General features: G+C 37.1%; 1 protein-coding gene across 3 annotated transcripts; it reads left to right on the top strand.

Annotated features, from left to right (window-relative positions):
* Positions 3,439–6,647, top strand: LOC18783076 (ribonuclease 3-like protein 1). 3 transcript variants are annotated; one of them, XM_020559013.1, is made up of 4 exons: positions 3,439–3,541; positions 3,811–4,049; positions 5,784–5,901; positions 6,219–6,647. In XM_020559013.1, exons 2-4 carry the CDS (start codon positions 3,833–3,835, stop codon positions 6,376–6,378), a joined length of 495 nt encoding a protein of 164 aa, XP_020414602.1. In that variant the 5' UTR covers positions 3,439–3,541; positions 3,811–3,832; the 3' UTR covers positions 6,379–6,647. The 3 variants fall into 3 exon arrangements, with proteins under 3 accessions (XP_020414602.1, XP_020414601.1, XP_020414603.1); XM_020559012.1 differs by lacking the exon at positions 3,439–3,541 and adding an exon at positions 3,569–3,689; XM_020559014.1 differs by lacking the exon at positions 3,439–3,541 and adding an exon at positions 3,569–3,689 and having other exon boundaries at positions 5,787–5,901.

Raw genomic sequence — 14,053 nt, forward strand, 5'->3', positions numbered from 1 at the left:
GGTATTGCCATACCAACCTCGAACCGGCCTGTTGCCATCCTTACTAAATGGATAGTCAAGATTACAATGATCCAACGGTAATACAAGGGAAGCCCTAAAACATGCAACGTATCTATGCTAAAATATGAATATGGTTTGAATACTTTGAGTTGTTCTTTATTCTTCTCTATAAGGAGGTATATATAGGAGTTTACATATGAAGGTTTTACAAGGAATTATATATAGTAAAGAATTAGAAAAGTATCTCCTAATTGTACAATGATTTATCACTTATATAAAAAATAGGAAAGTAAATCCCTGAATTAATCAAGGAAGTAAATCTCCTTGATTAATTAGGAGACCCACGTCCACACTCCTCCTCAAGTTGGTGCATATATGTCACGAATGCCCAACTTGGTAAGTGAGTCATGAAATACTCTTCCATACTCACAACATATGCAATATCTGATCTTGGAGGACGTATGAAGAGTAGAACCTTTGGTGGTGGTGATATAAGAAGAAGTCTGCATTGACCGCATGCTTCTGTGAGTTTGCAACAAGATGGAGAATCGTATGAGTTCTTGACATCGCACCGGAAGTAAGAAGTGATATGAGAAGGTGAGGAAGGTGATATGAGAAATTTGATGTATGAATTTGATGTAGGATAGGTATGTGCATAAGATTTGATGGTATGTGTTTAGGGATTTGGATAAGAGGATTTGAGGACTTTAGATTTAAGGGATTTGGATTTGGGGGAAAAAAAGAAGAGGAATTTGATTTAGGGTTTTGGATTTGAATATGAGAAATTTGAAGAAATTTGAGATAAGGATGGATTTGAATATGAGTAATTTGAAGAAATTTGAGAAATCTGAGATAAGGGTTTAGAGACAAAACAACTTCTCTTAACTCCCCTTCTCCCTTTGAAGAGAAGGGGTCATCAGAGTCAAGAAATAAGCAACATCTTCTTGGGATGCGTCAATAAACATAGCCCTTTCACTTTTTGTTTTTTGTTTTTTGTTTTTTTGTGTAGAGTTTGCCTCTCTTAGTACCACAACCAATCGTCTTGCTGCTGAGGATCTCTTGTTGTGGCTACAGAGGCAGAGGCAGGAGCTGGTGCCGTTGGAACTGCAGGACTAACAGAAGCTGAGTCAGAAGATGTGTCGAGTGATTTGCCCTTATTCTTGTGCGGAGCTTTGGAGTGGTCCCACCAATCCGGGTAACCAATCAATTCGTAACAGCCATCACGAGTATGTTTGCTTCCACCACAGTGAGTGCATTTGCGTTCTGGACGAGAGCTTATGACTTGAGTCTGAGAAGCACCAGTAGTAGAAATCGGAGGACCCTGTGGACGTTGGGTGGCTAGGACAGCAGTGTCTGGAGTACTGGTCATGGTCAGTCGTTGTTGAGCTTCGCGATGGACATATGCAAAGGTTTAAGGGTAAAAAAAAAAAAGTGTTTTGGAATTTGAAGATATGAGGGATGTGGATGGAGATCTGAATTTGGTAAAGAGAGTTTGGAGAAATATGAGGAATTTGAGGAATATGATTTTAGGGTTTGTGTTTGAAGAAGTTTGATATGAGGATTTAGAGACAACCGAGGATCAATTGCTCTGATACCATACTAAAATATGAATATGGTTTGAATACTTTGGGTTGTTCTTTATTCTTCTCCATAAGAAGATATATATATATATATATAGGAGTTTACATATGAAAGTTTTACAAGGAATTAGATATAGTAAAGAATTAGGAAAGTATCTCCTAATTGTACAATGATTTATCATTTATATAAAAAATAGGAAAGTAAATCCCTTAATTAATCAAGGAGAATTAATCAAGGAAGTAAATCTCCTTAATTAATTAGGAGACTCACGTCAACAATCTAGACACTACGTAACACTCTAGAAGGCAAATCTCTAGAATATTCTCATATGAGCAAATGCATACAACGAATTAAGCTATCTTGAGTGAACTGGGAGGAAATTGGCTCTTCTATACATGGTTTGGAGTCTCAAGTAAGCAGTCCATGACACTAGTCCAAAAATTAAAGAATAAGAAGATTTGAAGCCTTAGTTTGCTTTAATTAAGTCTTCAAGAATGACATGGGTGATTGGCTTTGGCGTGCTGCAACAGGCAGGGAGGGATGATTTTCTTTTTTGTCGAAGAACAGGGGTTAGGTACGTAACTGTGCAAGAGAGAATGAAAAGAAAAAAAAAAGAAGAGAGAATGAATGTTTTCTACATAAGGGGTTGGTCCCGTGTGGGGTTAGTTTTTATTTTTCATTAGTCAGATATGTGGTATAGGTTTGTTAATGGGATTTTATTTGTGTGTAGTCTTTATTTTTTATTTTATTGGTCAGACATGTGGGGTAGGTTTTTTAATGAGATTTTATTAGCTGGGATGGGGATGGTCACGTGGTCTGTGATATTATTTTAGGCTACAAAAACTCAAGTCACCTAGGCTACAACCTCTATTAGCCTAGAAGTAGGACTGTCCTTGTAAATGGCAACCCTACATTAGGTGCATTACTTTAGCATATATGGCCTGTTTGGTTTATGAATTGAACTTCTTGAGAGTGAAATTTTCAATTTTAATTCAAAAGATGAGAAAATGAAATACATTCATTCTCGTGTTTGTTTGGTTCATGAATTGAACTTCTTGAGAGTGAAACTTTCAATTTTAATCCAAAAAATGAGAAAATGAAATACATTCATTCTCGTGTTTGGGAATTCTGAAAAATGAATCTCTATACTTTGGGTGCAATATATTGTATGAATGATACAAATATATATGAACAACGTATTATACCAACACAAAAACAAATTTCAAACCAATGCATAATAGTTGTTGAGTCAAGACTGACTATAAGCCAAGCGATAATATTTCGGTACTACGCAATAAATTTCTGTATTAATCTCAAAATGCACAGTAAACATTGAAAGGAAAAATTGTCAAAATAAGTGATTATAAACTAAAAAAAGCAATATCAAACGGAGTCTTAATTGTAAAATTAATCTGCATCAGCATAAAGGGAAGATTGGTATGCTCATATACCACCACATAGAAATTTTAAATCCATTCAGTGAATACTCAAGCAAATTTAGTGAAAGAGAATGAATATACCAGAAAATTTCATCTCGAAAAATGATATGAAATCCAGATGGAAAGACAAATAAAAACTAAGTCAACATAAGTGGAAACACAGATGATGTAGGCTATGATAAGTTCTACATAAGGTTGAAAACTTGTGCAACCAGAACAATACATACTACCTGAACTTTGGAATCTTGAAGAAACAAACAATGTGTCATATAGTTTAGCATTTTAAAATTAAAATTTAAACTATTTTTTTGAAATAAGGAAGGACATGAAGTATATGACAATATCCAGATTCCCAAAACCATCCACAATTGTTTCAATGTATGGGTCCGCTACACTGTTAAGATAAAATTGTGGGTAGCTTTTGCGAAAGGAAAATACAGGTAGTTTAAGGTATTGATGCCAAAAAATCCAGCTTAGCAATTTTGATAAGAATGTTCTTATCACCCCCACCAACTCCATGAGTAAGTGCCACTTGTCCTTGTCTTTGTATCTTTATATGGAGAGAACCAATCCCAGCTTGTGAGTGAGAGAGACCCAGAAAAGCCTCGAGCTTTCATATTTTCATCATCAATCTCACACACCACACAACCCTTTAGATCCATAACTCTTGTAAGACCCATCAACCCATCCAAATCCTCTAATCCAAAATACCCACTTTTTACAGGTTTTATCAATTCTTTATTTATTTATTTAATAATTATTGGGTTTTCTTTTATTTGTTGGCTTTCAGGTTGCTAGAGAACCCCAGTTCAATGCCTGTACTCGAAGGTGAAAATCCAAGCCCCAAAGAGGGAGTGAAGGTGGTTGGATGTGATGAGAGAGCTACAAAATCAGATCCTACTACTGATATATCTCAACAACTTGAAAATTTGAAGGTTGAAGATGCTTCTTCTGGTTCTACAGGGTGCAGGGAATTTTCTTCTGACACAGAGATTGGGGCTAATGAAAAGACTGCTTCAACAAATGAAGGTACAGATTTATGTTTTACCCATGTTTACAAAATTGCAGTGCTTTGTTTGTAATTATTTTGGGTATTTCTCTGTTTTCACTATCGCATCACATCACCAATAGCTATGGACAAAAGAAAATATAGCTTTTTATAAATAAGTCCGTTTTAATAAGGGATTCTATGCTGTACTTTGAAGTCAAATTTTTTAATACACTAACAACCAATTAGAAAATGACAAGTAAATAATTCAGCCTTTTTTTTTTTTTTTTTCTAAATAGACTCTAAGGATTTTTGTATAAAATGTCATGTTGGAATAGGTCTATTTATGAAAAGTCCGTAAGAAAAAGATTTATGTAATTATTTGTAAAATAGTGATGTCCGCTGAAAAATGGTAGAACACACGAATGTAAACTTGTATGAAAATGGGATAACACTATTTTGCTATCTCCGACCAATCACAGACTGACACATGGAAAAGTGATCAAACGTGACATACCGTGATTGGTTGGGGATAGTGCTATCCCAATTTTATGTAAGTGTTTCTACATCTTTATAGACCAACTTGTGTACTATCTCTCTAATAGAGGATAATAGAGGGTGAGATTCATTGTATTTGTGGGCTTCACCTCTATTAGAGAGATGGTCTCTCTAGCATGACCCTATTGAAAAGGGTTGGAGTTAGTTTATTTAAGAGCATCTCCAGGAGAGTCTCCAAATTATAGCCAAATTATAGCTAAAATAGCTAGAAAACTATTATAGCAAACCACTTAGAGCATCTCCAGGAGACTCTCCAAATTTTACCTCAATTCTAGCTAAAATAGCTAACCACTTAAAAGTTGGTTTCTCCAGCAATGCTCTCTATTTTAGGTAACTTCAAATATTTTATTATTTTAAATTTATTAAAAAATTATAAGAAAGAACCCAAGAGCTAATTTTCTCTAGACCTCGCCGAACCTTTTTGTTTTCTTTTCTCTCTTTCCCTCTCTCTCTTCCAGCCTTTTCTTCTCTCTCTCTCTCTCTCTCTCTCCCTCTTTCTTTCTCTCTCTCTTTCCCCCTCTCTCTCTTGCGTAGCTTTCAGTTGGCGAGCCTGAATTTCTCTCTCCCCATTGCTACATGTAGCGATCCAAAATAGCGAAAGCTAAAATAGCGAGAGAGGTAGCGAGGCTGTTGGAGGGCAGTTTTTCCTTCTTTTTTGCTAAAATGGCTAGGGATAAGGGAGTAGCGATAAGGTGTTTTCTCCAGCAATGTTCTCTATTTTGGCTAATTTGAAATATTTTATTATTATTTTCTCTTTCTCTTGCAAATCCAATATATTTATTAAAAAAAAGTAGAACCCAACCACACCAACCTCCCAAATGTCTCTATCTCTCTCTCTCCTCCTAGTCAAATTCTCACTCCTCCTCTCTAAATGTAGAGAGCCAAAAGTTGGTTCTCCAAAATAGAGAGCCAAGTAGGGAGTCTGTTGGATGAGAATTTTCCTTCTTTTTAGTCAAAGTAGCTAGGGATGAGATGATAGAGAGTCTGTTGGAGATGCTTTAACTGAAGTCTTGTAATAGTTATTGTCCTAGAAAGTTGCCAATTAAGTATTCCAGAAAAATGGAAAATGGTGCTTTTACCAATTAATGGTTATAAAATCTATCGACCATCTCTAGTAAGTTGCAATTGTTTTGTGCTGCTCAAAGTTACTTCCAGAATCTCCTTGATATATTGCATAAGAACAAAGTTCCAGGACTTACTCCATTTGATCGATTTAGCAGGTTCTTGTAATAAGCTACCAGCAAGATCACAGTTATATGAGATATGTGTTGGAAAAAAATGGAAGCTCCCTTTGTATGAGTGCTGCAAAGAGGAAGGACCACCCCACATGAGAAAGTAAGTTCAAGATCATATTCTAGAAAGCCAAGTTCAAGATCATTTGAGAGTGATTCCAGAATAATCACTTCTCCATATAATCACTTTAAATAGTTTTAAGTGATTTTATGAAGACGCACATGGGAGGTGTTTCTCCTTCGAATCGCTTAAAATTACTACGTGGAGAAGAACCAGAATCACTTCCAACCATGCCTAAAAACATGTTATATAATCAGAATGAGCACAGCAATTTAAGTTGTTTTTTTCTTTAAAAATTTGATGCCTATTGTAATTAGTGTTTTGTTATTAGTGACTAACCAAACCCTTATTTTAAACAGGTTCACCTACAAGGTTATTGTTGAGATAGAAGAAACCGAAAAGACAGTTTTGGAATGCTTTGGCGCTCCTCATTCAAAAAAGAAATCAGCAGCAGAGCACGCTGCTGAAGCAGCGTTATGGTACTTAAAGAATATTGGTTATGACTCGAAGGATCGGTGAAATGAATTATCGTGAAGCACCATTGAGATCAGTCAGTTACTGATTTTTTTACTTTTGGTTTCGTCCCTAGCCAAACAGTTTAGAGGCTATGGATCCACATTTGGTAGACTTATAGTGGTAGATTTACATTCTTTGAAGTTATATAATTGGTTAGAGTCAACAAATTTTTTAAGGTTAATTTTAGTTTAGTATCTTGAACATTTTCACCATAACGAATGTTATACTTGAATTTTCAATTTTAACATCTAAGTACCTACATCTTTCAGAAATATTGCTATGTGGTTTTGTCGTTAGGAGTGCTTCTTTAAGTCAAAGCTTATCGTTGAGGGCCAAAAAAAATCATAGCGATTTTATTGGCACCTAATTATTTGCTCTTTGCACCCTATACTAATTTTAAACATGAATAACCTATTTTATTCTTGTACATAATTATCGTTAAGGACAAAAAATATTTAAAATAAACATTAAATTTGCTCACTATACCCCAAATATATTCCTACAACCTTAGTTAGACTTTTTTCTCAAACCATCATGTTCCTACAGCCCTAACGAGGTTTATACGCTTATATTGATGAAAAAAATATCTTGTATTTATTCATGAAGGATAAGACTGAAGTTAGAGATGCTTCGAATGAGATGTGAGTTTCTTTTTTGGCGTTTTTCAAGTTTAGGATTTCATCGGCAGTGACGTTAGCTTCTCGGCGGACATGAGTGAAAGAAGGAAATTAACAAAAGGAACATAGTAGGAGGATGTCTTTAACTAGAAGTTTAATACTCCAAAGGGGTTCAGTCTTCTAAGTGATACAGTCGACAATAAGCTTGGAGTCCCCCTCTGCTAAAACTTTACGCCAGCCCTTATGAATATCATAGGCAAGACCATCCGTAAAGTGGTACACTCAGCTACTGTAATAGAAACATCACCAATGTTCTTGGCTCCATCAAGTAAGACATGACTTTCAGAATATCGAATAACAAAGCTCACAACTGCATAATTGTTCCTAACATAACCATCAAAGTTTAACTTTAACCAACCAAGAGGGGGCGGGTGCCACTTAATATGCTGAGGGGCTTGGTTTGAACCAATTTCTTGAAATTGTGATTCCAATAATCCATTCCAGTCTGAGCAGTCACATTAAGAACCCGACCAGGATGAGGGGGTGAATCTCTGAAAATGAGATTGTTTCTAGTTCCCCAAATTTGCCAACATAATAAAAAAGTTTTGCTAAGGATGTCAGGCCCTTCTGCAGTAGTAATAGTGGAAAGAGTACACAGTCATAAAATCAAAATTGGCATAGGTGATATCTGGTGCAAGGGTAGTGCAACTCCAGACGCTTTGAGAATAAGGACATGTAAAAAAGAGATGGAAGATTGTTTCACACTGAAGATTACATATAGGGCACTCAGGGTTGATATGAGGCATGAAACGATGTTGTTAACGTTTTGAGAGTGTTTGCTGATATTCTAGCTGATTTAGCAGAGAAAGGAGTAAGAGAAAATAGAAGGAGAGGAATATGTAAAACAGCTCTGCTTTACTCTCTAAGTCAGAGAGCAAGGATATCTATTCTGTTTTTTTTTTCTTTCTATTCCATCACGCACACACACACAGTACATGACCGTTAGCCTTAGCTGGATGCACACACATAATATTGCATCTCAACCTTACACCTGTCAATTTCTAAGACAAAGTGAATACACTATGAAATACTAGGCTAATTAACACTGAGCTCAAATTAGCTCAATGCTTATACACTAACACTCCCCTTTAAGCTTTGAGCTGATAAAACTCCTAGCTTATCCCTAAGATAGTTGAACCTCTCCTTTGATAAAGCCTTGGTAAAGATGTCTGCCACTTGATCTTTAGTAGGACAATAAACCAAATCAATAACCCCTTGTTGTAGAGCATCCTTGATGAAATGATACCGTCTGTCAATGTGTTTTGTCCTTTGATGAAACATTGGATTTTTAGTGATGGAAATTGTAGATGTGCTATCACACTTCATAGGAGTAGCATCTGCTTGTAATTCACCAAAATCTTCCAAAACAAACCTGAGCCAGATTGCTTGTGTTGTAGCCTCTGATGCACTGACATATTCTGCTTCAGCAGTTGAGAGAGCTACACAGTTTTGTTTAACCGAAGCCCATGAGAATACTCCACTTCCAAATGAGAATGCATACCCAGATGTGCTTTTGCTATCTTCAATTGAGCCTCCCCAATCACTGTCACAATATCCCATCAGCACTGCTTTCTTGCCTTTCTCATACATCAAACCATAGTCTAATGTTCCTTTAACATACCTTAGCACCCTCTTAGCTGTTCCATAGTGCTTATTAGAAGGACCATGCATATATCTTGCTAGCAAACTTGCAGCATACATTACATCTGGTCTTGTAGCAGTAAGGTACAGTAAGCTTCCTACAAGCTTTCTATAATTCTCTTCATCAGCAACACCACTTCCATCATCCTTGATCAACTTTTCTGTGGCTACAAGAGGAGTAGACACAGGCTTACAGTCAGTTAAGCCAAATTTATTCAACAAAGAAGATGCATACTTCCTTTGGTGAATAAAGATGCTTGAATCTGTCTGAATCACCCCCATTCCTAGAAAGTGATGGAGAAGTCCCAAGTCTGTCATTTCATACTTCTCTTTCATGTCTTTCTTGAACTCATTCATCATTCCTTGATTGCTTCCTGTGTACACTATATCGTCCACATAGATAGATACAATTAGTATATCATTTTCTCCCCTTGTCTTGGTATAAAGAGTGGCTTCACTCAAGCTTTTCTTAAACCCACACTCAGCAAAGTAACTATCAATTTCTCCATACCAGGCTCTAGGTGCCTATTTTAACCCATAAAGAGCCTTGTGCAGTCTATAAACTCTATCTTCTTTGCCTTGGATCACAAATCCCTCAGGTTGCTCAACATACACTTCTTCTTGCAGCTTTCCATTCAAGAATGCTGACTTGACATCTAGTTGATGTAACTTCCAGCTCTTTTGTGCAGCAAGAGCAATTAAGGTCCTGATTGTGTCCAATCTAGCAACTGGAGCAAAAGTCTCATTATAGTCAATTCCTGGTTTCTGCACATATCCCTTAGCAACCAATCGTGCCTTGTTCTTTTGCACTGAACCATCTAGATTCAGTTTGGTCTTGAACACCCATTTCACTCCAATAACTTGTTTGTCACTTGGTCTGTTCACAAGTTCCCAAGTTCCATTTTTCTCAATCATAGATAATTCATCTTCCATTGCTTTTATCCATGACTGATCTTGTGCAGCTTCTTCATACTTCTCTGGCTCCACAATGCAGAGATTGCATTGTGCCAGAATATCATTTATGCTTCTCCACTTAACTGGTGTATGATCATAAGGTTTAGTGATCTCAGCAGTTTCATGGATGTTTCTCTCTTGTTCTTCAGCTTGAAAGGAGCTGCAAGGACTAGCACAATTGTTGTCTACTTCTGTTACTTCATGTAGGCTAAAATCAATCTCAGTTTTAGATTGATCTTGAGTGTTTGTCACTGCAGTAGGCATTTCTGTCTCTGCTGTCCAGTTCCAAGTCATACTTTCATCAAACACAACATCTCTTGATAAAATCAACTTCTTAGTGGAAGGATCAAATACTCTGTACCCTTTTTCACAAACGGCATATCCAACAAAAACTCTTTTTACACTCTTAGCATCCAGTTTCTGTCTCGTTTTTGCTGGTACATGCACATAGCAAAGGGATCCAAACACTTTGAGATGACCAATACCTAGTTTTCTGCCACTATATGCTTCAAATGGAGTGATATTCTCTAGTGCCTTGGTGGGTGAGCGATTTAGGAGATACACAGCTGTGTGAACAGCTTCTGCCCATAAAGTATAAGGCATATTCTTCTCATGAAGCATTGCCTTGGCCATTTCTACTACAGTTCTATTTTTTCTCTCCACCACTCCATTTTGTTGTGGAGTGTAGGCTGTGGTTAGTTGTCTTTGAATGCCACCTTCCTCACATAATTTGCTGAATTCACTAGATGTGAATTCACCTCCTCTATCACTTCTCACACACTTCACTTTGAAATCACTTTGCAGTTCGACCATGGATTTAAACTTCCTAAAACAGGTTATTGCATCTGATTTGTACCTTAGAAAGTACACCCAAGTCATCCTTGTACAGTCGTCAATGAGTAGCATGAAATATCTGTTTCCAGCTATAGACTCTGTCTGCATTGGACCACATAAATCTGTATGTATCAGTTCTAGAGGATTTTCTGCTCTCCAAGCCTGCCCTTTAGGAAACCAGTCCCTATGTTGCTTGCCCAGTTGACATCCCTCACATATACCATTAATTTCTTCCAAAAATGGCAGACCATGAACCATACTTTGATCTCTCAGCTGTTTGAGACTTCTGAGGTTCAAGTGGCCTAACCTCTTATGCCAAATCCAAGTGCATTCAGTCACACTAGCCCTTAACGCAATCTGATCATTTTGCATTAAAGATAAAGGATAACACCTATTATTTTTCATCTTGACCTTGATAACCAGCTTATCAAGTGAGGGGCCATCAAAGATGCAGCACATGCCTCCACCAAATAGCAAATGGTACCCATGTTCATCCATTTGACCAACACTCAACAAATTTTCCTTTAATCCAGGTAGAAACATGACTTCTCTAATGTATTTCTTGCCAACACTAGTTTCAATCACCAAAGAGCCTATGCCTACAACATCTACCAGATTTCCAGTAGGCATTTGCACCTTTCCATGGACATTTGTCCTTACATCAACAAGTAACTCAGCATTTCCAGTCATATGGTTACTGCAACCACTATCAATATACCAATTTCCATGCATTTGCACTTCAGTAATGACACTATTTGCATAAAAGAGATTTCCAGTCACCTCAGTTTGATTTGCACAGTTGGCCTTTTGAGTACCCTTACCTATGGTGCATTCCCTAGCCAAATGTCCAAACCTATCACAGTTAAAACATTTAGGCTTCCCCTTATATCTACACTCACCAAAGTGAAATTTGGAGCACACCTTGCACTGTGGTTTAACAGCATCTTGAGTTGCCTGTTGTGGTGAACCAAAACTGTGATTTGGTGCATAATTGTTCTGCTGAGGCTTTCCTTTCGATTCCCATGGTTTTCCCTTAGGATTCCAATTCTTTTGAGACTTAGAATGATTCTTGCTTTGTTGTCCTTTTGAATTCACAGAAAGAGAAGCAAATGCCCCTTTCAGTGGTATCCACATTATGTAGATCAAACCTTTGTTCTTGACTTTTCAAAATAGCTACAACTTCCTGCAATTCCACAGTCTCCAAGCTTTTGGTATTCTCAATAACCAGACAGATAGAATCATATGGCTTGCTAAGGCTAATCAAAACTTTCTGAACCAGTCTCTCATTAGTCAGAATCTCACCAAATATTTTCATTTGATTTATCAAGTCATTTAGCCTAGTCAAATAGCCAGATAAGGTTTCATCATCTCTCATCCTAGCATACTCAAATTCACGCCTCAGATTTTGTAATTTTACAGATCTTACCTGATCACCACCATGGTACTCTCCATACAACAAATCCCAAGCCATTTTTGCTGTTCCAGCATTGGCTATTCGTGGGAAAATCTGATCTGAAACAACAGTCTGAATAATGCCCAGGGCCTTAGCATCTTGCATATAGACAGCTGCTGTTTTCTCATCAACTTCCTCTTCTGAGCCCCCTTCAACCTTCTTCATTGAGTCTGAGATTGAAAACCCCTTTTCAACCAGTTTCCATAACCCGTGCGACTTGAAGATCGTCGTCATTCTGATTCTCCAGAATTCGTAATTCTCGCCAGAGAAGATCGGAGTTCGTACTTTAGAACTTCCAGATCCAGCCATTTTTAGCTCAGATGAAACGGGTCGCAAATCGAAAGCTGACTTTTCGAACAGTCTCTGCAACTTCGCCTGAGCTCAGCCAACCTTGGGTGGAGCTCAAGTTCTTACGCCCAGATCTTAATCGATCGAACCTGGCTCTGAGGCCATGTTAACGTTTTGAGAGTGTTTGCTGATATTCTAGCTGATTTAGCAGAGAAAGGAGTAAGAGAAAATAGAAGGAGAGGAATATGTAAAACTGCTCTGCTTACTCTCTAAGTCAGAGAGCAAGGATATGTATTCTGTTTTTTTTTTCTTTCTATTCCATCACGCACACACACACAGTACATGACCGTTAGCCTTAGCTGGATGCACACACATAATATTGCATCTCAACCTTACACCTGTCAATTTCTAAGACAAAGTGAATACACTATGAAATACTAGGCTAATTAACACTGAGCTCAAATTAGCTCAATGCTTATACACTAACAGATGTAAATGACTTCGAACTTGAATTCTTTTTCTGATAAGTAACCAACAGAAGATCTTAATTTTAGAAGGGATCGTTAGCCTCCAAAATTTGTTAAACAGAGTAGCATGAGGATGGCAAATAGCATCTTGCATCTGCACATTAATTATAAGCACTTTTAATAGAAAAGTTACCATCAGAGATAGGACCCCATATTAGTTGGTTTTCCAGAAGGGATAAGGGGATGAGGGGGTGTGTGTGTTAGAGATCATCAAGTTAAGATTTAGATTGCCCCAAAAGGTAGGCGAATCAGATCAATGAGTGAGAAAGGAAAAACCTAATGGGCAGTCCAAAAGGAAATGGACTTACCATTTCCCACTATCCACCTAACCTCCAACTTGAGGACAAATTTTGCATCCAAAATTGCTTGCCATGCTGAAGAATGAGAAGACTTCTTTTTAAGATCCAATACATTATCCTTTCTTAGATACTTCATGCGACCCACTTGGGCCCACCAATTAGACTTATTAGTGAGACAAATCCAACCAAGTTTATCTAAAGCAATCATATTAAAATGGGAAGCAGACCTGACTCCAAGACCTCCCATTTCTTTTGGAATACAAATATCTTTCCAATAAACATGATGAGTTTTTGTTTGGCTGCCTGAGAAAATATTCTTACAAGTAGAGTTCATTTGTTTACTGACTTCTCTAGGACACCTAAAACAAGACAGTGTATGATCAGGAATTCCAGAAACACTTGCCTTAATAAGGATTAGCCACCCAGCTCTGTAGAGGGGGCCTTCCAACCAGCAAACTTACCTTTGATTCTTTCAATCATGTTTCTAGCATTGGGAGGATCTTTCCAAAACACAATATTACTAATACCAAGATAACAACCTATAGTAGTTTTATGTTGGATTTTCAAGATGGTACTCATATTAGTTCTTAGACTAACAACAACATTATTAGAGAAATACACAATAGATTTATGCAAGTTGATATTTTGTTCACATTGCAAAAAAAGAAGTCAGCAGTTGATTGACACTTATAGCAACTACAGGAATAGATCTAGCAAAAAAATAGGCAATCATCAACAAACACCAAATTAGAAATGCGAAAACCCGTAGAGGATGAGAATTAAACCCACATTAGACTTGGTGGAAGAGGCAAACAAATTACAGTGCTTAATGAAAGGTTTAATATACAAAATAAAAATATAAGGAGAAAGAAGGTCCCATTGCCTGATGCCTCTCGAAAGGGCAAAATGACATTAGGGGGTATCATTAACTAAGACAAAGAAAGAAGAGGTCGTAATGCAATTCATAATTCTATCATACCAATCAATGCTAAAATCAAACATGAG

This window comes from Prunus persica, chromosome G3 (genome assembly GCF_000346465.2).
Source record: "Prunus persica cultivar Lovell chromosome G3, Prunus_persica_NCBIv2, whole genome shotgun sequence".
Taxonomy (NCBI): domain Eukaryota; kingdom Viridiplantae; phylum Streptophyta; class Magnoliopsida; order Rosales; family Rosaceae; genus Prunus; species Prunus persica.

Excerpts from the sequence above, each read along its gene's own strand:
- LOC18783076 (XM_020559013.1), top strand. The coding sequence starts at position 3,833 with ATGCCTGTACTCGAAGGTGAAAATCCAAGCCCCAAAGAGGGAGTGAAG. Across the intron at positions 4,050-5,783 it reads GACTGCTTCAACAAATGAAG|CAGGTTCTTGTAATAAGCTA; the intron begins GTACAGATTTAT and ends TGATCGATTTAG. Across the intron at positions 5,902-6,218 it reads GGACCACCCCACATGAGAAA|GTTCACCTACAAGGTTATTG; the intron begins GTAAGTTCAAGA and ends TATTTTAAACAG.